Raw genomic sequence first — 24,343 nt, 5'->3', positions numbered from 1 at the left:
TAGGCCTGGTTTAGTACTGAGGTGATTCTGAAAAAAAGCTGGTATAAAAAAAAGCTGGGAGCTGTTTTTGTGTTTGGTAAACATTCAGCTTCAGTTTTTTTTTTTCACAGTTTTGGGTGAAAAAAAGCCAAAAACAAGAAACTGCAAAACCCAGCTTTGAAAAACTGGTTTTTTTCACATCTATTCTACATAAAAGTTTACCAAACACTATAATACTGCTTTTTTTTTTTCAAAAGCACTTTTACAAAAAAGTTTACCAAACACTTTGCTGCTTTATTTCACAGCTGCTTATTCTCACAGCACAGCAGAAACAATTTTTTTTCAAAGCAGAGCAATACTAAACCAGTCCTTAGGGTACCAAATAGTTTAGTATATTCGCTTAGGTATATATTCGGTTTGGTTTCGGTAATTAACATGTTAACATGAAAACGACAAACACAATCGAATTGTGATTCTCTAATGAGAAAAGAGAAGAAGAAAAAAGAAGAAAAAAGAAAAGGAGATATGAGGAAGAACAAAGTGTAATATTTGGGCCGGTAGTTAACAAGGTTTAACTCAGAAACTGAAGTGAATTAGGGCTAAATGACTTAAGAATCCGTTTTCAATCGCTGCTTTGATACGCATCACCCTCATCCTCCTCGACACCTTTAAATCCCACAGCGTACAGGAACTTGTTGCTTGCGATCGCCATTGAAATCCAAAGGACTCATCAGGTAATCGTAATTGCGATTTGGGGTCGCGGAAAGATTTGATTTTTGCCCAAACCGATGGAAACAATCAAAGAAATTGATTTCGGATATAATTTTCGTAATTTGTTAATTTAATTTGTCAAATTTTTAATTTTTGTTGAAGAGGGTTTGTTAGTTTGTAGTTTTGTTGAAGAGGGTTTGATTTGAATCGAATGGTTAATGTAGTAGTGATAGGGAGGAATGTCGAGGCTCCATGTGGGAGGGAAGGTGGTGGATAAAGTTGGTTTGTTGAGGACTAAGGGCTTGCTGTGGCGATTCGATGTCTGGCCTTTCGCTATCCTTTACGCTATCTGGCTTACTACCATTGTGCCCAGCGTTGACATTGTGGATTCTGGGATTGTTTTCGGTGCCCTCGTAGCGCTTCACATTCTCGTTTGGCTTTTTACTGTTTGGTCCGTCGATTTCAAATGCTTTGTTCATTATAGCAAGGTATGTATATACTTTTCATGTACGCATCTCAATCTGTGTATGTATACTACTCATATATGTGCGCGCGCTTTACTGTACAACTATATAGTTGCTCCATTGCATAGTGTAGGTTGATGGTTTGGCATGAAACAACCACTCTGTTGCGTGTATACGAAAATGCCACTCTCCTTAGAGTGGGCGTCTCATGCTGCCACTTCTCATGTGTGTTTAAATTATGTCGTATATATATGTATTTATATACAAGTATATAGCGACGCTTTATTCTGAGTGAGGATTTGGCATGTCAGTGAGGACCGTATACATAATCATCAACAATTTTGATGGCAATAGGAGAGAGTCTGGAAAGAAAGCTTTTTTCTGGGCCTCAATAATAGAGACTAGTAAAATAGCGTTACTCTTTAATATATATGTATATCCTAACTGGTATGGGAAGACATGAATTGGAACCTAACTTGATGGCATTCTTTTGATGATTTGTTGTAATTGGTGATTCTTTTGGTCTTCAGGTAAATGATATTCACCAGGCAGGTGCATGCAAAATAACGCCAGCAAAATTTTCTGGTTCTAAAGAAATAGTATCACTTCGTTTCCGTAAGCTTGTAAGTCAATTATACAGTTTGAATACTTCAACTACGCATTCTTTTAATTTCATCATAGATATTCAATAGATAATATTGTTCTACAGTTCCTGGTTACTAAGAACTATATCTATTATTAATTACTTTTCCCCACTATGGGAGCTAGCCCTTGATTTGTCTGGTGATGTAATGCATGAAATTTTCAGGGAGGCTCCTCATCCTCAGTGGATGTTGAAGAGATTTACTTTGACTTCAGAAAGCAACGTTATATCTTTTCAAAAGAGAACGATAACTTTTGCAAGCTTCCTTACCCTACAAAGGAATCATTCGGTTACTATTTAAAAAGTACTGGCCATGGCTCTGAAGCTAAAGTTGTTGCTGCTATTGAAAAATGGGGACGGAATGCGTTAGTTACCTTTCTTATTTCCCCTTTTCCTTCTTGAAAACGTATTTGTTGAATCATCATCTTTGTTTCGATTTTTCTTGCTCATACTTTGGAATGCAGTAATGTTAGTCTTGACCATCCCTTATCCAATTTTTATAACATTAGCAAAAATGCTGATTCAGTACTGGGAAACATTGTTGTCTGTTTCACTCTAACCTGTCAATGTGCATGCTTGCAAACATAGGAAACCTCATTTGGTTCCCTGTAAATTGAACTAAGTTAATATATTTAAGAACTCAAATTCCATGGCTGCTTCAAATACTTTAAATGTTTTGACAAAAATTATGAGATGAGCGGATGATAAAGCATGGTCCGTTGAGATGATTCTTACTGCCCTTGATAAGTTAGATGGAATGGTCTCAGCAATTTTCAGAAAAAAACTTAAATGTTCAGTATTTGAATTCTAAGTCTAGAATGATAAAATTTGACTTAAGGGTAAGGGTCTTTGAAGCTTTACAGTTGAGGAGGAGGTGGTGCTGCGGGATAGGCTCCTTCCTGGATATGTTCTTTGGCCCACTTTTAGATAGAATAGCTGCTATTGTTTGGGAATGATTCTGTTTTTGTCATTTTTTCCCATTTTTTCCCATTTTTTCCTTGGTGGAGCATGCAGTACATTGAGCATGATCCAGTTCATTTATCATTTTTAACTGGTCCTTGTTGTACACTTTTCTTGGTTTTGCAGATTTGAATATCCACAACCTACATTCCAGAAATTAATGAAGGAAAATTGCATGGAGCCCTTCTTTGTCTTCCAGGTTCTCTCTCTCTCTCTCTCTCTCTCTCTCTCTCTCTCTCTCTCTCTCTCTTTCTCTCTCTCTCTCTCTCTTTCTCTCTCTCTCCAATGTGAGAGTTCCTTTTTGTGCATGCTCCCTTTCCTTAACTACATTCTTTTGTGCTCCCTGCATGTAGGTTTTCTGTGTGGGTCTCTGGTGTTTGGATGAATATTGGTATTATAGTTTGTTCACGCTTTTTATGCTGTTTATGTTCGAGTCAACAATGGCTAAAAGTCAGTTAAAGACTCTTACTGAGCTAAGACGTGTCAGAGTGGATAACCAGACCCTCATGGTGCATCGCTGTGGAAAGTACGTTGTCTACGCGGCAATTATTTATTTGTCATAATATTTAAGCTGTTTATGCTTTATGCATTGACTGCTGTAAATTTTAGGTGGATAAAGCTTGCTGGAACTGATCTTTTGCCCGGAGATGTTGTTTCTGTTGGGCGAGCTACTGGTCCAAATGGAGAAGATAGGGCTGTGCCAGCAGATATGCTTCTATTAGCTGGAAACGCTATTGTCAACGAAGCTATTCTCACAGGCGAGTCTACTCCCCAGTGGAAGGTGGTCACCGCTTGTCAACTTATAAAGTATTAAATGTCTGTCATTGCAGCACTTTGGTTTCTTAATTTATGCATGTGCACACACGCATAGTTTTATGCATCTCAATGTGTGTACATTCTTCCTGGCGGTGATTGCTTGGCTAAATTGCTTTGGTATAGTTTTCTCGTTTTATTTAATATTACTCTTAGTCTTATCTTTGTCTACACCTTCTCCTTTTTCCTTGAGGCTTGATGCAGTTACAAAAGCTTAATGTTCTTGTATAAATTTGAAGATGTAGGGTTGATTCAAAGTTTGTGAGGATAATTAGGGTGTGGGTTGATGAATCATTCTTGGCATGAGTTGGACAAGGAAATTAGAGCTAAGAGCCTAAGACTGCAAATAGAAGTAAAGGTAGGTGAATTGAGAGGCAGAGGAAGAAAGAAGAAGAGGGACAATATTAGGAAGCCACGACTCATAGTAAACTGGTCCTGAACTGAATGAAACTTCATTCACTGTCTGAAAATAATGAGTTTTAAGTTCACTGTGATCTTAAACCCTATATTCGAGGAAATTTGGTTTAGGAAAGTTTGGAGATTCTGTGGGCTGGAATGGGATACAGTTTTGGAAGAAAAAGGTAGTAATCTGGACTTTCTGTCTGTAAAATCTGGATATAGGATTTATGGGTAGCAGCAAAGTTTGTAATTTTTATGATTGCTTTGGTGGTCATTGTGAGGTTGTGACGAATCGTCCAACATAGGAAAGTTAAGAAACATTGCAAGGGTTTGTAAGGAGTTGGGGTACTTCCCCATTGCCAATTGGTTTTGTGGTGGAACCTCAACTTTTTTTGCAGCATTTATTGATCTATGTCCTTTTTTACCCAATCCTTCTTGGATAATATGGAAAGCTGCAGTACCTTGTATGGTACAAGGTCTTGCTTGGATAATTGCTCATATGTAGGGATGAGTACTATCCAACCCAAGGAAACCTAATACATGTCTGTTATCCTCTCGTGTATTTTATCCACAAAAGGTAGCATAAAATATTGATAATTTATATCCATTTCCCTGTTGCACTTAGAAAATGGGGCTATTCTTCAACGCAAGCGTGCATCAGCACGTATGGCTTATTGTGGAGACTGTTATTTGATGAAACGTTGTAGCTTTGCTGGAGGAAAATAAGTATAGGATTATTTTCAGGTATCAATCATGGCCCGAGGAACTGAGGAGAAATTATCAGCTAAGCGAGATAAAAGTCATGTCTTATTTGGTGGGACTAAGATATTGCAGCATACTCCGGATAAGGTAGTTTATGTTAAAAATATGTTTAAGCCAACAAACTTTATCATTAATGTTTTCTTATCGAATATCATTAATGTTTCATAATCTCATGGGTTCTGTATTTATGCTTTCCTTATTTCAATGGAGTCAGGGCTTTCCTTTAAAAACCCCTGATGGTGGCTGTGTGGCTGTTGTTCTGAGAACTGGGTTTGAAACAAGTCAGGGGAAACTTATGCGTACAATTTTGTTTTCTACAGAGAGGGTATTTTTGCAATGACTACTCAACTCTATATACATTACTGTTTACTTCACTTTTACTTTATATAGTGTATTTACGTACGATTTACTGTAGGTGACAGCTAACAGCTGGGAAAGTGGGTTGTTCATTTTGTTCTTGGTCATATTTGCAGTGATAGCTGCTGGTTATGTACTAAAGAAGGTAAAAGTGGTCCCTTGATAAGTAGATGTGAGGCTTGATGCTTGTGTAGTGTTATTTTCTGACAACCAGTACGTCTATGATGTAGGGGCTTGAGGATCCCACTAGGAGCAAGTACAAGCTTTTCCTTAGTTGTTCACTCATTATTACTTCTGTGATTCCTCCTGAGCTGCCAATGGAATTATCTATAGCTGTTAATACATCTCTGATTGCTCTCGCACGCCGTGGAATATTTTGTACCGAACCTTTCCGAATTCCTTTTGCTGGAAAGGTATGTTGCGACTGCATAATAATGTCTTCTTTTTTTTAATTTCTCTTCACTTGTTTAAAGGATGCTCTTTTGACGATGCCACTGTAATCTTTTTCTCGGTTTGTAACTATGTATCTAGTTATAAAGATGAAAAGCACAACAAAAAATACCATCCACGAAGCTATCTAGCTATCTGATCTACAACTAATAAAGATGATCTTATATTACAATGAAACTTTATAAAGTAATAGTTTGTAACACAGAACTCTCCAGTCATTGAAAGTATTGCAAAATGAACTATCCTTCAGCTCTGAAGAGAATACTGACGCCCAAAGTGAGCAACCTCCTCATCCCATTCATTTCCAACTACACCACCCTGAAAATTGTGAGACCAGCACCGGGCCCCATTTTATCCCTCCAATGAATTTGTAACTCTCATACAATAAGGCATTGCATGAAAATTACCCAGCTCACATTGTTCTCTCCCTGAACAGTTTGCCCCAAGGTCAAAACAATGGGACAATGAAGCAGCAGTTTTTACACATCTAACACCATAAAACTGGATAGAGTTTCTTTATTCATGATGAATTCATTTCTCTAGTGTGCTAGACGACAAATACAAGTTTTGACTGCTTAGCCTGCATCATTCTGACATCTTCCTCCTTTTCAAGCAGAAAATGTGTTCTAGAGATCTACATAATGTGATAGTATCTTTAAAATTAGTAGAGTCATCAACCATACTTTACTCTTCGGTTACACATCAACCATACTTATTTGATACTTGTAACTGACTTCTACTACCATATTTTCACTGTTTGTTTGTACTGACGAAGCTGTTGCCCAATATGACATACCGTACAGTCTCATTGTGCTGTACAAAGTATATTTTGATACATTTATTTACTGTTTTCCGTGCAGGTTGATATCTGCTGTTTTGACAAAACTGGAACACTTACATCAGATGACATGGTAGTCCATCTTAATTTAGTATATGCTGCTCATTAATTGCCTTGGATTTACACAATTTATTGCTTTTCTCTTGCTCTTCTCCAGGAGTTTTGTGGAGTTGTTGGGTCGACTAGCAGTACAGATTTAGAAGCTGACACAAGTAACTTGCCTGTGCGCACAGCAGAGATCTTGGCTTCTTGCCATGCCTTGGTGTTTGTGGATAATAAGCTGGTATGCTAGTGTTATCATCTAAACAAGCAGTCTGTTTTAGGTTGTATTCTGTTTTATGTAGCATGTCGGATGCAGTATGATTGTTGATGATGCGAGCTCTTATAGTATTTGATTGCTTATATTGTTAAAGGCATGCTAATCACAAAGGTAAAATTACAAAAAAAAAAAAAACTCTACCTATCTATAACCACTAGATATCTTCTCCTTCGCAATCATAATGAAATGTTTGCTCCTGGGATTGCAAAAAATATAGGAACTTCAGTAATCGAGCATTTTTGTAGTTTGTTAATGAATGGTCAGAAAAGTATCTGTCTTATGTTTTTTCTCTTGTTCAGGATTCTTGGTCTGTTATGGATATCCTGCATCCGTTTCCCTAATTCTGTTTGTTTATTTTAATTGAAGTCTGTTTCTTATAATAAAATAGTTTTTTTTTTTTTTTTGCTATAATGCCTTTCCTAGATTTTCTTCTCTACTGAATCAGTTAGTTTTTTATGTGAACAAAAAGGAAGGATAAAAGGGATCTAGGCTCTTCCTTTTTTGTTTTGGGTTTGTGTTTCTAGAATTATCCAAAAAATCTAGTGAACATATTTCTTTTAGGAATTTTGTCTATTTTTGTTTTGCTAACTGCATCATCCAGTCTCCCTTTTGAGTTGGTTTTCCAATCCCGTGTATGAATTTAATTTCTTGAAAGTGCCTTCTTTATTTAACTGGATTTTGTAACTTTCAAGTCAGTCAAGATCAATTTATCATGCTTGTTAGAAAATTAATGGCTGCATTTACTGAAAGATGAAACAAGAGATATTTCAGTGTAGAGAAATTTTATCCGTAATATTGAATTGGTTCAGGATGGTGTTATGTTTTCTATCAGGATCTGGTGACAGGTGGTATTGTTTTCTCAATTTTGTTTGGAAATTTTTGAGTGATACTGCACAACTCCATGTAGGTTGGTGATCCTCTTGAAAAGGCTGCACTTAAAGGAATAGATTGGATCTTCAAATCTGATGAGAAGGCCATGCCAAAAAAGTAAGCTGAAGCTGCAATCTTTTGTTTTTTTGTTTATATCTATATGTCAGCAGTTATATTTGCACTCCTGGATTTATCCAGAATATCCTGTGATTCATTTGATGTCATATATATTTTTCAACGTTTTTTCTCATATTTTCCCATAGGCTGGTTGTTAAACGGTCATCCTGACTCCGTTGATTGAATAGTTGAATTCAATGGGAATGATAATGTTCTAAATAGACTGAAAGCGAGCTAATCCTTTTAGAAAATTGTTTAACCAAAGAAAACCTTCAGCAGGACATTGATTAAAGTACAATCCAGGATCCATCTTGATATGAATTTGCCATTTATATGGTATTTTTAGTAGAATGTCCAACCCAATCGTTAATCCTTAAGCCATTTAGTTTCTTAGGGAAACTTTGTATAGAAACTGGAAACTTCCTTTGTAAGCTTTCAATTATATTTCTGAATAATTGATTTGTACACTGTGAAGACATATATATACAGCCTTTGGCTATTTACAAAGATACCCCTTAACCGCCTAACCTTATAACAGTTCTAACTAATCACAAACATTAGCACATCTAATTACATTTAGAGATAACAAACTATTTAACAGTAACTGAAATGGGTGACTTGTCATTTTCCCTAATACACCCCCTCAAGCTAGAAGGGGAATCAGAACAGATTCCAATTGGAAGCTTGGAGCACAGAAACTAAAATTGACTTTTGGATAGGGACTTTGTGTGAAGATCAGCTAATTGGTCTTCACTGCAAACATATTGTACTTTGAGAAGATTAGCTAGAACCAATTCCCGAATATAGTGGTAATCAATCTCAACATGCTTTGTACAAGCATGAAAGACAGGATTAGATGCTAGGGAGATTGCTAAGATGTTGTCACACCAAAGTGTAGGTAGTGTAGGGATAGGGAAGTGAAGATCTCTGACGATTTTGCAAACCCAAGTAAGTTCTGCAGCTGTATGAGCTAATGAGCGATATTCAGCTTCTGTAGATGACCGTGCAACATTACTTTGTTTCTTAGCACTCCAGCTAATGAGATTGGAGACTAAGAACACACAATAGCCACTTGTAGATCTTCTATCAAAAGTGCAGCCAGCCCAGTCAGCATCAGAGTATGCTGAAAGATGGATTGGACCCTTTGTGAACCAAAAACCGTGGGAAAGAGAACCTTTAAGAAATCGGAGAACTCTTTTAGATGCCTGAAGATGTTGTCCCCTGGGAGCATGCATGAATTGGCAGATCTGGTTGACAGCAAAGGCAAGATCTGGTCTAGTCCAAGTTAGGTATTGTAACCCTCCAACAATAGAACGATATTCAATGGGGTTGGACAAGAGAGGTCCACTGTTATCTAATTTCTTGGAACTAAGTGGTGTGCAGTACGGTTTGGCACCCTCCATGTTTCTTTTCTTAAGAAGATCAAGTAAGTACTTGGTTTGATGAACAAAAATTCCTTGTGAGGATCTGTGTACTTCTAAGCCCAAGAAGTAGTGTAAAGGACCAAGATCCTTCACTGGAAACTGAGAACTGAGTTGTGTGATAAACTGTTGACAGAGTTGAGAGTTAGGACCGGTTACTAGAATGTCATCAACATACACAAGAACAATAACCAAATGAGGACCATTGAGAACAAACAAGGAGGCATCAGATGAAGATTGTTGGAACCCAAGAGAATGAAGAGCTTGAAATAGTTTATCAAACCAAGCTCGAGGAGCTTGTTTTAGTCCATATAGGGATTTCTTCAACTGGCAAACAAAATTAGGAGAATTTGGATCAACAAACCTGGGAGGTTGTTGCATGTAGATATCCTCCTTTAAGTCACCATGAAGAAAGGCATTGCTTCTATCCAATTGATTGAGAAACCAATTATATTGGACAGCAAGAGTGAGTAAGATCCGAATTGTAACTGGCTTGGCAACTGGACTAAAGGTCTCTTGGAAGTCAATACCTTCTTGTTGATGAAAGCCCTTTGCCACTAGACGGGCTTTATATCTGTCAATAGTGCCATCAACCTTTTTCTTAACTCGAAACACCCATTTACATCCAACTACATTTTGTGAAGGATGAGGGGGGACAATTGATCAAGTACCAGTAGAGATCAATGCATTATACTCATCTTGCATTGCAGCTCGCCAGTGAGCATGCTTAGAAGCTTGCAGGTATGTACTGGGAACATAATCAATGTCAATAGGAAGAGGATGCTTAGTTGCTGCATAAGCTTGAGGTTTAGATTTATAAATGCCAGCCTTGGATCTTGTGATCATTGGATGAGAATTAATAGGAATAGGAGGATGATTTGACTGACTTAAGGGTAAGGTGGAGGATTCTGAAACAAAATCAGAATCGGAAGTAGTAAGAACTGAAATGGGTTGAGAAGAAGAAGGATATGGAGAATCGGAGCCAGAAGCAGAAGCATTTGGAATGGATGTTGCACTGCTAGTGGAGAGATGGGGAATATATTTATCAAAATAAAGATTCAGAGACGAAGAGCTTGCTGGTGATGATCTATTGGGACAGAAACAGGGAGGCTGCAGTAACTCAAATGGATAAGTACTTTCATCAAAGACAACATGTCTGGAGATGTAAATTCTATTTGTAAGTGGATCAAGACACCTATAGCCTTTGTGTTGAAGACTATATTCGAGAAATGTGCAACTTTTGCTCTTGGCATCTAATTTGCTTTGAACATAGGGTTGGAGCCAAGGGAAGCATTGGCAACCAAACACTTTGAGTTTAGAGTAATCTGGGGGTTGCTTGAATAATAATTCCCATGGTGATGTGGAAATACCAGAGATTGGAAGCCGATTAATGAGATAGATGGCAGTGGAGAAAGCTTCAACCCAAAATATATGAGGAACATGAGAAGCAACTAGCAAAGAATGAGCTGTCTCAACAAGATGCCTGTGCTTTCTCTCAGCACAACTTATAGAAACAGAAAACTTCCTCTGTAAGTTTTCTGATTGTATTGAATAGAATAATCAGTTACACAGATGTGAATATATATAGCCTTAGCTGCCTTAGTCTAATTACAAGAATACCCTCAACTATCTTAACTAATTACAGTAACTAACATAACTGATTACATTTAGCTTTATCATACTACTTAACAGTAACTACAGTAGATGACTTGTCATTTGCCCTATTACACCCCCTCAAGCTAAAAGAGGAATCAGTGAGGATTCCAATTGGAAGCTTGGAACAGAGAAAAGAGAACCTGTTCTTGGACAAAGATTTGGTGTGAAGATCAGCCAATTGGTCTTCACTACAAACATATTGAACTTTGATGAGATTTGCAAGAACCAACTCTCGGATATAGTGATAGTCAATCTCAACATGCTTGGTTCGAGCATGAAAAATAGGATTAGAGGCTAAAGAGATTGCAGAAATATTATCACACCATAGGGTAGGTAGAGTAGGAAGAGGGAAATGAAGATCTTTGAGAATTTTGCAAACCCAAGTGAGTTCTGCTGCAGTATAAGCTAAAGAACGATATTCAGCTTCTGTAGAGGAACGAGCAACAGTGCTTTGTTTCTTTGCACTCCAGCTGATGAGATTAGAGCCAAGAAAAACACAATATCCACTGGTAGACCGCCTGTCAAAAGTGCAGCCAGCCCAATCAGCATCAGAGTAAGCTGAAAGGGCGAGGGTACCTTTAGTAAACCATAACCCATGAGACAGAGAACCTTTAAGAAATCTGGGAACCCTTTTTGCTGCTTGAAGGTGTTGTTCTCGTGGAGCATGCATAAACTGACAGATCTGATTAACAGCAAATGCAAGATCCGGGCGAGTCCAAGTGAGATATTGTAGTCCACCAACTATGGAACGATATTCAGTGGGATTGGATAAGAGAGGCCCACTGTGGTCCAGCTTTTGAGACCCGAGAGGAGTGCAACAAGGTTTGGCACCTTCCATATTTGTTTTCTTGAGGAGGTCAAGTAAGTACTTAGTTTGATGAAGAAGGAGGCCATTGGAAGACCTGTGAACTTCCAATCCCAAGAAATAGTGTAAAGGGCCAAGATCTTTCACTGGAAACAGATTACTAAGTTGCTGGATAAAATGTTGACAGAGTTGAGAATCAGGGCCAGTGACTAGGATATCATCCACATAAACAAGAACAATGACTTGTTGAGGACCAGGAAGGACAAACAAGGAAGCATCAGATTGGGATTGGTGAAACCTAAGAGTATGAAGGGCGTGAAACAACTTATCAAACCAAGCTCGAGGAGCTTCTTTAAGACCATATAAGGATTTCTTCAGCTTGCAAACAAAATGGGAAGAATTGGAATCAATAAAACCTGGGGGCTGTTGCATGTAAACATCATCCTTTAAGTCACCATGAAGAAAGGCATTGCTAATGTCTAACTAATTCAAGAACCAATTAAATTGGACAGCAAGTGCAAGAAGAATTCGAATGGTAACTGGTTTTGCAACAGGACTGAAGGTTTCTTGAAAATCAACCCCTTCTTGCTGATGAAATCCTTTTGCCACCAATCGGGCTTTGTGTTTGTCAAGAGTGCCATCAGGATTTTTCTTAACCCGGAAAACCCATTTACAACCAACTACATTTTGAGAAGGATGAGGAGGAACAAGAGACCATGTTCCTGTGGAGATTAAAGCATTATATTCAGCTTGCATGGCAGCTCTCCAGTGAGCATGCTTTGATGCTTGCAGATAGGTACTAGGAACAAGGTCAAGATCAACAGGGAGTGGATGTTTGGTTGCTGAATAAGCGCGAGACATGTTTAGTCCAGCCTTAGATCTTGTAATCATAGGATGTGTATTCGCAGAAAGTGGTGGATGACTTGTCTGAAGAGGCACAAGAGAGGAATTACTGAGAGAGACAGAACTGGATGAACTAGAAGAAGGATCCACTGACTGAGTGCATGAAGGAACTGCAGGTGGAGGTGGAGGTGGAGGGGCAGAAGGACATGATGAGTCTGAAGAGGTACTAGGTGTAGGAGAACTTGAGACATAGTTGCGGAAGTGAAGATCCAAGGATGGAGAATAGGCTGAAGAAGAAGTCTCTGAAGTTGAACTGTTACTCAGCAGGGACTTGAATGGATAAGAGTGTTCATCAAACACAACATGTCGAGAGATGTAGATCCTGTTGGTCACGGGATCAAGACACCTATAGCCTTTATGTTGTAGACTATACCCCAAAAACACACAACTTTTGCTTTTAGCATCCAGTTTGCTAGGAATGTAAGGCTTAAGCCAAGGATAACATTGACAGCCAAAAACTTTCAGTTTAGAGTAATCTAGATGTTGCTTGAAGAGAAGTTCCCAAGGAGATTGTGTAAGACCAGAAATAGGAAGCCTATTAATAAGATAGATGGCAGTGGAGAAGGCTTCAACCCAAAACACTTGAGGAACATGAGAGGCAACAAGTAATGTTCGAGCTGTCTCAACAAGATGGCGATGCTTCCTCTCTGCACAACCATTTTGTTCAGGAGTATGTGGACAACTAAATTGATGTAAGATGCCATGTGTTCGAAGAAAAGAAGTACGGGAGTGACTGGTGAATTCACCCCCTGAATCTGAGCGCAGAATCTTGATTTTATTGCCACTGAAATTTTCTACATAGCTTTTGAAAGTAACAAATGTAGAAAATACATCAGATTTGGACTTCAATGGAAAAAACCAACTATATTTGCTAAAGTCATCAACAAGAAGTAGGTAATACTTGAAACCACTATTAGATGTAACAGAGGCAGGGCCCCATAGATCACAATGCAGAAGTTGGAGACTTTGAGTTGTTGATGAAGAAGCCACTCCAAAAGGAAGCTTGTGGTTCTTGGCAAGTGCACAGTCTGAGCAGAAAAAATCAACACTCTTCTTGCCTTGTAGGGCAAGATTATTAGTAGATATAACCCTTTGAAAAATGGAGGAGGAAGGATGGCCAAGGCGCTTGTGCCATAGTGTGACAGGTGCTTTGATGCTGAGAAGAGCTGAGGGAGATGGATGAAGACTGGTGGAACCTTGGAGAGGATAGAAACCATCCCTAACAGGGCCGTGCAAAAGCATCTTCCCCGAAATGCGATCCTTGACAGTGGATCCATAAGGGTCAAGAGTCAATGAACAGTTATTATCCTTAAGAAACTGATATGCAGATAGGAGATTGTGTTTCATAAAAGGAACATGCAAAACATTGCTCAGTTTAAAGGAATTATGGGGAGTATGCAGAGATGATGAACCAATGTGATGAATAGACAATCCTTTACCATCGCCAATGTAGACTTTGTCCTCTCCAGTGTAGGGAGTAGGAGAAGAAATATTGGCTACATCATTGGTGATGTGGGAAGTGGCACCAGAGTCAATTAACCAAGGCTGAGATGGTTTGACTGAATTGTGCGCACACATAGCAGCTAGTTTGGCTGGAGGGATTCGACCACAGATGTCCGGATTCATACGATCAAAACAGTCAAGTGCCTCATGACTTGTAGAACCACATATCTGACACGGAACTTTGAAGGTGGAAGAACCTTGAAATTGGCGAGATCCTTGATAATTGCGATTGCCACGATTTGGAGAAAAAGTACCACGAGAATTGTGAAAACTGCGACTGTTGCGATTAGAAGAGAAGTAACCTCGAGATGGCTTACCACGGTTGGAGTTAAACCTAGAAGCAGAGTGAAGAGGTTGATGTTGAGCAGCAAAGGCAGATGGAGTAGGAAGCAGGGGAGGTTGAGAGTGGACAGAAAAAGCTTGAAACGGCTCAGTAGCAGAAGAAGGAATAATAGGCCGGCGACGAGCCATAGATAACTCTTTGGTGAGTAAAAGACCATGGAGCTCATCAAGGGAGGTAGAAGATAACCGCAACATAATGGAATCAATAAAGGATTCGAAATCATCAGGCAATCCATGAAGTGTAGCAGCAATTAGGTCACGATCGGACACTGAGGCACCAGCAGCTTGCAAGGAATCAGCAATTTCCTTGATTTGTTGCAGATAATCAGAGATGGATTGAGAGCCTTTCTGAATTGACTGGAGCCGCGATCGCAATTGGTGAATATGAGCCTCCGAAACACCACCAAAGCGCTGTTCAAGCTTTACCCAGAGCTCGCGAGAAGAAGAAACACCAACTGTGAACGGAATGATTTCTTCGGAGAGGGTAGAATTAAGCCAAATCAAAAGATTTTGATCCTTTTCATACCAATCCTCAAAGGCAGGGTTCATCGAGCGATCTGGCAGGAAGGGCGAAGGACAGATCTCAATGCCATCAATGATACCAAGAAGTTTGTAGCGGCGGAAAATGGGAGCAAACAGTGCTCGCCATGGCAGATAGTTAGATCGTTTCAGCTTGATCGACACCATACTGCCAATGTTGTGAATCGTAAGAGAGGTATACGAGTTCAAAGGACTGGGATTAGAGGAAGAATTAGGGTTTTGGATCAAAGGAGAGATGATCGGAGAAGACGATCCAGTGGGTGGTGAGTCAAATTGAGCAGCCATATCTTGAAGAGATCAAGATTCAAGAGAGATCGAAGACAAAAAAGCAAAGAATCAGAGAGAAACGATCAAGAAACGATCGATTTGTCGAGCGGAAGAGAAGATCAGTGCTGGGAAGCAGAATGGCGTGATACCATATAGAAACAGAAAACTTCCTCTGTAAGTTTTCTGATTGTATTGAATAGAATAATCAGTTACACAGATGTGAATATATATAGTCTTAGCTGCCTTAGTCTAATTACAAGAATACCCTCAACTATCTTAACTAATTACAGTAACTAACATAACTGATTACATTTAGCTTTATCATACTACTTAACAGTAACTACAGTAGATGACTTGTCATTTGCCCTATTACAACTATTCTGTTCAGGAGTATGTGGACAACTAAATTGGTGAAAAATGCCATGTTTACTGAGAAATGAAGCAAAAGAGCTATTGGTAAATTCACCCCCTGAGTCTGAACGCAGAACTTTGATTTTATTTCCAAGCAAATTTTCTACATAAGATTTGAAGACAACAAATGTAGAAAATACATCTGACTTGGACTTCAAAGGAAAGAACCAGCTATATTTGCTAAAGTCATCAACAATAAGCAAATAGTACTTGAAACCACTATTGGAGATAACAGATGCTGGACCCCACAGATCACGGTGCATAGGTTGAAGACTGTGACTTGTTGAAGAAGAAACTCCAAAAGGAAGCTTATGATTCTTGGCCAGTGCACAATATGAGCAGAAGAAATCAATAGTGGACTTGCCTTGTAATGCCAGTTTGTTAGTAGAAATTACCCGTCTGAAAATAGAGGAGGATGGATGACCCAATCGTCGGTGCCAAACTTTGACAGGAGCTTTGACACTGAGCAGAGCTAAAGGAGATGAAAGTGAAGAATTGCTGGAACCTTGAAGAGGGTAGAATCCATCTCTAACGAGTCCCTGCAATAGCATCTTCCCCGAAATACGATCCTTGACAGTGGATCCAATAGGGTCAAGAGTCAATGAACAATTATTATCCTTAAGAAACTGATAAGTAGACAAAAGATTATGTTTTATGTAGGGAACTTGTAAAACATTCTGTAGCTTAAAAGAAGTATGAGGATGCAAGGCTGATGAACCAATATGATGAATAGAAAGACCTTTACCATCACCAATATACACTTTATCTTCACCAGTATAAGGAGTGGGAGAAGAGATGTTTGCAACATCATTAGTAATGTGAGAAGTGGCACCCGAGTCAATCAACCAAGACTGAGATGGTTTGGCAGATTGATTGACATACATAGCAGCTAGTTTAGCTGTAGGAATCCGACCACAGATGTCAGGATTCATGCGATCAAAACAGTCAAGAGCCTCATGACTGATAGATCCACAAATTTGACAGGGAACTTTGAAATTGGAAGAGCCTTGAGCATGATGAGGTCCTTGATAGTTACGATTTCCACGAATGTTGGAATAATTACCACGGTTGGTTTGGAAACTGCGATTGCCTCTGTGAGAGAAGGAATGGCCTCTGTTATTCTTTCCACGATTGGCAGATTTTGGTTGGTGCCAAGATGGAAGTTGGTACTGAGCAGCAAACACAGAAGGAGTGGGTAAGAGAGGGGGCTGAGAGTGCACCGAGAAGGCTTGAAAAGGTTCAGCTACAGAGGATGAACTGATAGTTTTGCATCGAGCCATGGACAATTCTTTAGTGAGAAGAAGACCATGGAGTTCATCAGTAGATGTAGAGGACAATCGAAGCATGATTGAGTCAATGAAGGACTCAAAATCATCAGGCAAGCCATGAAGTGTGGTTGCAATGAAGTCGCGATCAAAGACGGAGGCACCAGTAGCTTGCAAGGAGTTTGAGATTTCCTTTATTTCTTGAAGATACTCAGAGATGGAGCGAGATCCTTTCTGAACAGATTGGAGACGCGACCTCAATTGATGAATATGAGCCTCTGAAATTCCACCAAACCTCTGTTCAAGCTTCAACCAAAGTTCGCGAGGCGAAGAAACCCCAACCATGAAAGGGATGATTTTCTCAAAAAGTGTGGAATTGAACCAGATCAAAAGATTTTGATCTTTTTCCTACCATTCCTCAAAGGTAGGATTAATGCTGCGATCAGGTAGGAATGGCGATGGACATGCTTCAGTTCCATCAATGATTCCAAGAAGCTTGTAGCGTCGGAGGATTGGGCCAAACAGCGCATGCCATGGCAGATAGTTCGATCTTTTCAGCTTGATTGGTACCATGCTGCCGTTGTTGTGGATTGTAAGAGAGGTGTAGGAACTCAGAGGACTTGGATTTCCAGAGGAATTAGGGTTTTGAACCGATGGAGAAGACGATTCAGGCGGTGGCGAAGATGATTGCGCCGCCATATCTTGCAGAGATGATGATGCAAGAAAGATTGGAGAAGAGAAACTGAAGAATCAGAGGAGAAGAACAGAAAAATCGATCAAGAATCGATCGATCGAGTCGGGTGAGCAGAAGACATATATATATAGCCTTTGGCTATTTACAAAGATACCCCTTAAGTGCCTAACCTTATAACAGTTCTAACTAATCACAAACATTAGCACGACTAATTAAATTTAGAGATAACCAACTATTTAACAGTAACTGAAATGGGTGACTTGTCATTTTCCCTAATACTTTGTTATCGTCGTTTGCCCTAAATTTTTTAGTCAATTTTTTTTTGTACAAAAGAACATCAAACTATGCTTATCCTTAAGCCAGGTACAGTATGAGAGGTTGTGGAGAAATTAGATTTACCAGGTTGGTCTAGTGAAAACTCAGTCTGTGATGTGCTAAGATATACAACAACAAAGCCTTATCCCACTAGGTGGGGTCGGCTGTATGAATCCTAGAATGCCACTGTGCTCGGTTTTGCACCAAGTCATCCATTAGCTCAGCTATATGAATCCTGGAATGCCACTGAGCTCGGCTATAAGATATAAATTTGATACTTCAAAAAATGAAAAATGGGCCGACATATTAGTTTCTTATTAATAGATGATCAATAATTTGTTAATCTAAAGTTCGATTATGTCACTGTTCATTCTTCTTTTCTGAGGCAGTCATTCCCCTTCTGTCAATATGTATGAGTGATAATTCTTTTTACATCGTACTTTTGTACTCTTCACAAACTCAGGGGAAGTGGTCAGGCTGTGCTGATTGTTCAGAGACATCACTTTGCTTCCTACTTGAAAAGAATGGCAGTTGTAGTGCGCATTGAAGATAATTTTTTAGCTTTTGTGAAGGTTCGTCAATCATTCATCAGTACTGCAGTGCAATTTATGATACCTGACTACCATAAGCATCAATCTTGTAACTTCCACAATCAATTGTATGAAGAAATTGTGTCATTTTTATTCTTGTCATATCTTGTTATGTCTACTCTTAAAGTCAGATGTGATTTGGATTTCTGCACTTGTAGAGCTCAATGCATGTTATTTGACACAGAAGAGGAGACAAATATGTTGGTGTTAAAGTGTAGGGAATAGGGGGAAAGTAGTAACTGATATTTATTGTCTTCTAGCTTTAAGTTTGTGGCTGAAACTATTTTGGGAAGCAATTTCAATCTGGGTAATCCCAAATGTTTTGATTATCAAGTGAAATAATACGGGCTTTGAGTGTGGGTTGAAGGCTAAGGTTCTTTTGGGGTTGCAGTTGTTGTCTGCAATATAAGTTGTTTTGATGCAGAGTAACAGGGAAACTTTTGAAGATTATGGAGGGGTGTGGGTGGAAGATCTGCTAGGTAAATATGGGAGCCTCAGTTTAAAATGAGTTTGGTGACTGTTCTTGTTGAATGTGAACTTGGAAAGTAATTTCTTAGGCTCCTTTTTTGGTTTTAGCCTGTCCTTGGTGTTGCCATTTGTCTGTTTGATATATATTTTACAGTCTTGTTTCTTTGAGCCTCCTTCTGGTTCACCGTTTTGTACTATTTCCATTTTTTCCAATTTCAGCGGCTATTTCCTATGTAATACTAATAGGACACAATCAAATTACTCCCTTTGCTGTATCTTTGCAGTAGGAAAGATGTTCACTCCATTATTAATAGCTGTAAACAATGATTTTGTCTTCTTTTCAGGGTGCCCCTGAAACTATTCAGGGTAGACTCACTGAGGTGCCATCATTTTATGTTGAAACGTACAAGAAATTTACTCGACAAGGATCTCGCGTTCTGGCCCTTGCCTATAAATCTCTTCCTGACATGACAGTAAGGTTTCTGGATTTGTTATTTCTCAATTACTTTGAATAGCATTTTCTTAATGCATAATGTTTATGTAGCGAGCTTACTTTTTGTTTAGTGTTGAAGGTATCATAGTTTTGAGATCTCTTAGAGAGGTCATGTATGAGGGAGTATCTTTGCATTGAGGACACAAGTTAGTGTCAATGATACTCTCTTTTTGTTTTTGTTATTATAGGTCCTGGTGGTTTATGTTAAAAGAAAATAACTTACGTATGCTTGGCATACCATGCGGTATGATTAAGTGTTGATAGGTAGCCACACAACATGGTATTAAACTGGGTTGGATAAGGAAGAGTTTTTTGAGCCATTAAGTACAGTACTTAAACTGTAAAAAAATGTTGCCCATCTTATGGTCCTTTTTCACATGTCTTACTTTTGAGTTTATGTCTTGACTCTTGAAGCTATTAATCATAACTAGAGAGTTTTTAGGACACTCTTTTTCTTCCTTAGCCAAAATCCAGCTTTTGGATTTGATGCTTTGATCTTCTACAAAATGCATGTTAAATTTCAAGCAAACCTTATTTGGCATATGATCAAGTCAAGAACAGACTAGAATCAGTATTTTCCTTTAACATTTTCCTTACTTTAGAAATTTAACCTTAATGATGAAATGGTTTAAAATATAGAATTAGTTTTGTAATTTGACATGCATAATGATCTCAAGTAAAAACATGAATTAAACATAGCTTGTCTATACTTTTCTACATTATTGTTACGTACATATGTATAATATCTGAGTAACTGAAATTAAATTCAATGACACTTCTTATACTCGAAAGGTTTTGGTCCGAGAAGCAAATAGTGTGTTCCTTCTCTCTCTCTCTGAAGAAGTTTTATAGGCTTTGTTTTCTATATTGTATTTGAGGTGTTTTGTTATCTTTTTATTGCTTGAAGGTTGGTGAAGCCAGAAGCTTGGATAGGGATGTGGTGGAGAGCGGCCTTACCTTTGCTGGTTTTGCGGTAAATTAATCGTTTCTATTAGTGTCTGGTGTAGGTTTTGGTTTCTTCCTGCTTCACGTCACTAAATTCTCATCGTTTGAATTTCAGGTTTTTAACTGTCCTATTAGAGCAGATTCAGCCACTATTTTATCTGAGCTAAAAGGATCCTCACATGACTTGGTATGTGGTTTTCCTGACTAAAATAGTATGTGGTCTATCTGTATAAAGGAATAGTAACTTGTAACTTGGCCTTAACTACCATCACTTAAGAAGTATATGCTAGACAAAAAGAAACTATGCTTGTAAACCATTTATTGAGGTGTAGAAATCATTTTCTTAATTTAATAGTTATATTTGGCCATAAACAATTAGAAGCGAGTCTATAGGAATATCATGGATCACGTTTCATTTCATGGAACTATTCCAATGAAGAAATATTGCAGACTGTAAGAGCCTTTGTATGCTGATAGCTGCAGAATTCAGCACTATGGACTTCTAGGTTCTGTGTGTAGCTATTCTTGAATACTCTCATTTGATTAATTCAAACCACGTTTTACTGTACAAGGGTCATTGTGACCCTTTTACAGAAAACCATTCTGCATATCTTCTTAAGGATTTTTGACCAACTGCTTGCTTTTGGGGTGTTGATTCTTTTGTGATGTCTGTATAAGCACTTTGGCCTTCTAGATTGGAGTTTGGTGTAGCCATTCTTAAATATTTTTATTTGATAAATTGAAATCATGTTTACGATTGAACACTCACGCATATCTTATTTTATTTGATAAACTCAAACCATGTTTTTGCTGTATAAGGGCCATTATTACCCTTTTATAGAGAACCATTCTTGTATATCTTCGTAAGGATATTTGACGAGCTGCTTGCTTTTGGATTTCCCGATTGTTTACAGCATTAGTGTAGTTTGTCTGTTTTGTCTTTGCCCACGGATCTGTGGTTTGGTGTTCCTTTCCCCCGTATTTTATTGTCTTCCTTTGTATGGTACAATCAGTCTCATTCAATTTTGTAATGAACAGAGCTGCTGTGTGGACAGATTTAAAATTTAAGTATATATATTTATTTGGAGTTTTTCTTTTGTTAGGTGATGATTACTGGTGATCAGGCCCTGACAGCTTGCCATGTTGCTAGCCAAGTTCATATTATATCAAAACCAGCATTAATTCTTGGTCCAAAGAGGGGCAGGGAAGGATATGAGTGGATATCCCCTGATGAGACTGAGATGATTCCTTACAAGTAAAGCTTTTCGTGTTAATGGATTCATTTAGTTTGGAACTCTCGATGTTTTGCTTGGCTTTAAAACCTACTAAACTTGTTCAAGATTTGGAGGTTGCTCCCCATTTCGGTTTTTATTTATGTTTTTGCAATTTTTTTTTCCTGTCTGCACTCTTTGCTGATTCACCTGCGTATTTCTTTTTCCTTCTTTGCTCTGACTGGAATTGTTGAAATTTATTTTAGTGAAAACGAGGTGGAAGCTTTGTCTGAGACTCATGATCTCTGTATTGGTGGTGACTGCTTTGAAATGTTGCAACAAACCTCTGCTGTTATACAAGTCATTCCATACGTCAAGGTGCATGTTAATAACCAATTGTGAAGCTTATCTTTGAGTAGTGGCTTTAACTTGACGTTGCTGACCAGAGTATCTTATTAGGTTTATGCCAGAGTTGCTCCTGAGCAGAAGGAGCTGATTTTGACTACTTTCAAAACAGTGGGGAGGATAACATTGATGTGTGGAGATGGAACCAATGACGTTGGAGCGTTGAAGCAGGTAATATATTTTATGGATATTCAACTATTTATTGTGTTGTTTTTTCTCGGCAAGACAACTGACTTATTTGAAATAATAAATCCTTAAGCATAAGTATTAAAAGTCAGTTATGGACATAATGGCAATTAGTAAGGATAGTAGAATTGGATTAGTTTATTTCAGTCCTATGTTTTGTACTCAAAAGTAATAGGGATTGGATAGAAACCAAACTCATCAGTTTTGTTCTTGTTTTATAATTATTCCCACCAACCCTGAACCCAAGACCAAAGACCTGGGTCCATGAACTCGGGGGTTACTAAAACTATCCTATTCTTATACTCAAAAGTTGCATGTAAATTATCCTATCCTTATAAGAAAAATTAAAGTTATCCTATCCAATCTAGTGCAATCCAATCTAGTCTATTCCCTTGACAACAATCCACTTAAAGCCTGGGCACCAGACAAGGCTTCAGGATGTTTTCCTCTGTATTCACTCCAGAACTGTTGGGTTTCCATCAAACTTTGAAGTTAGTTATCATGGCTTCAAGCTACATAAGACTAATTAAAGTTCTTGGGGTAGCAATATGTTTCACTCTTCATAGTGTACTCGCTTACACTCTACAAAATGCAGATTAAAGATGAGTTCTCACTTTTTCCCTTGATAGCTTTTTAGATATTTATTAGTACTCTTTTTTGTTATTTTAATATATGGATTTAATATAAGAAAATCAAGTTATGGCTGGAATTGTGTATTTCTTTTTCATAATTAAGCTGTGAAATAATAAAGTATGTGTTTTGTTTCTCTCCTGTCAGGCCCATGTGGGAGTTGCTCTATTGAATGTGGTGCCTCCAACTCAGAGTGGAAAGTCGCCCAGTGAAACATCTAAAGAGCCAAAGAAGTCCAAGTCTGCATTAGATGTTGCAGGTAAATCTACTAGTGTAAATGGAGAAGTCTCTTCAAAGGGAAAAGCCACTGCAAAATTGGATCCCACTAGCAACCCAGCTGGTAACCGGAATCTGTCGGCTGCTGAGTTGAAACGACAGAAGCTAGTTTCATTGCAAAAGAGACTAATGGATGAGATGAATGAGGAGGGAGATGGTCGCTCAGCTCCAATTGTAAAGCTTGGAGACGCTTCCATGGCATCACCATTCACGGCAAAGCATGCATCCGTTGCTCCAACCACTGACATAATTCGTCAAGGTCGCAGTACTCTGGTGACTACCCTCCAGATGTTTAAAATACTTGGCCTTAATTGCCTTGCGACAGCTTATGTGTTGAGTGTTATGTATTTGGATGGTGTCAAGCTTGGTGATGTGCAGGCTACAATCAGCGGTGTGTTTACAGCAGCCTTTTTCCTGTTCATCTCACATGCGCGTCCTCTTCCGACTCTTTCAGCTGAACGGCCTCATCCGAATGTCTTTTGCTCCTATGTCTTGCTTTCTCTGTTAGGACAGTTTGCAATCCACATTTTTTTCTTGATATCTTCTGTGAACGAAGCTGAGAGATACATGCCGGACGAATGCATTGAACCAGACTCTGCTTTTCATCCCAACCTTGTAAATACAGTCTCTTACATGGTAAGCATGATGCTTCAGGTGGCCACCTTTGCTGTGAACTACATGGGTCATCCGTTCAATCAGAGCGTCACAGAAAACAAGCCATTCTTGTATGCCATCGTGGCTGCTGCTGGTTTCTTCACAGTTATCACTTCTGACCTATTTAGGGACTTGAATGACTGGCTTAGGCTGGTGCCCTTGCCAGTGGGATTGAGAAACAAGTTACTGTTATGGGCGCTTCTCATGTTTGTAAGCTGCTACTCATGGGAGAAATTTTTACGGTGGGCTTTCCCGGGCAAGATTCCAGCATGGAAGAAGCGACAACGCATTGCTGCTTCCAGTCTTGAAAAGAAGAAACAACTGTGAGCGAGTACAAGCTTGATGCCGGGGAAAACCACATTGACATTTTTGGCCAATGGGCCGTGCAGAGTTATATACAGCAGATGGAGTTCTATCATGCCACAGCTCAAATGACAGCATGAACCTGGAAGTTCCATCCCCCTCTTTGATAGGAAATTTTGATCAAGGTCAAATTCTAGGAGGATTATTTTTGGGACCTGTGATCTTTAAACAAACTGTATTCCTAATTAGTTGCTTTTACACATTGTTTAACCCTTCATCTCCCTTGTAGTTGAAATTACATGTCAAAAACTATAAATCATGTAGCCCGAATTCGATCTGGAATTTCAAAAGCTAGTTCTAATTTATAATTGTTTGTCA

At 38.7% G+C, this 24,343-nt stretch overlaps 1 protein-coding gene across 2 annotated transcripts; it reads left to right on the top strand.

Moving 5' to 3' along the window:
- The first annotated feature begins 507 nt into the window (after nt 1–507).
- LOC137717409 (probable manganese-transporting ATPase PDR2) lies at nt 508–24,343 on the top strand. 2 transcript variants are annotated; one of them, XM_068456774.1, is made up of 22 exons: nt 508–713; nt 918–1,178; nt 1,685–1,777; nt 1,963–2,162; nt 2,884–2,956; nt 3,111–3,283; nt 3,367–3,538; nt 4,714–4,818; nt 4,946–5,056; nt 5,147–5,233; nt 5,319–5,501; nt 6,399–6,449; nt 6,534–6,659; nt 7,603–7,682; nt 18,268–18,376; nt 19,207–19,335; nt 20,263–20,328; nt 20,416–20,487; nt 21,404–21,555; nt 21,778–21,889; nt 21,971–22,087; nt 22,880–24,343. In XM_068456774.1, the coding sequence occupies exons 2-22, from the start codon at nt 930–932 to the stop codon at nt 23,987–23,989; spliced, it is 3,570 nt and encodes a 1,189-aa protein (XP_068312875.1). In that variant the 5' UTR covers nt 508–713; nt 918–929; the 3' UTR covers nt 23,990–24,343. The 2 variants fall into 2 exon arrangements, with proteins under 2 accessions (XP_068312875.1, XP_068312874.1); XM_068456773.1 differs by having other exon boundaries at nt 915–1,178.

Source organism: Pyrus communis, chromosome 15 (assembly GCF_963583255.1).
Source record: "Pyrus communis chromosome 15, drPyrComm1.1, whole genome shotgun sequence".
NCBI classification, from domain to species: domain Eukaryota; kingdom Viridiplantae; phylum Streptophyta; class Magnoliopsida; order Rosales; family Rosaceae; genus Pyrus; species Pyrus communis.
This window is presented reverse-complemented; position numbering and strand designations above follow the sequence as displayed.

Coding starts and splice junctions, on each gene's coding strand:
- LOC137717409 (XM_068456774.1), top strand. CDS start 930: ATGTCGAGGCTCCATGTGGGAGGGAAGGTGGTGGATAAAGTTGGTTTG. Junction 18,377..19,206: donor ATTTTTTAGCTTTTGTGAAG/GTTCGTCAATCA, acceptor TCTTCTTTTCAG/GGTGCCCCTGAAACTATTCA. Junction 22,088..22,879: donor ACGTTGGAGCGTTGAAGCAG/GTAATATATTTT, acceptor CTCTCCTGTCAG/GCCCATGTGGGAGTTGCTCT.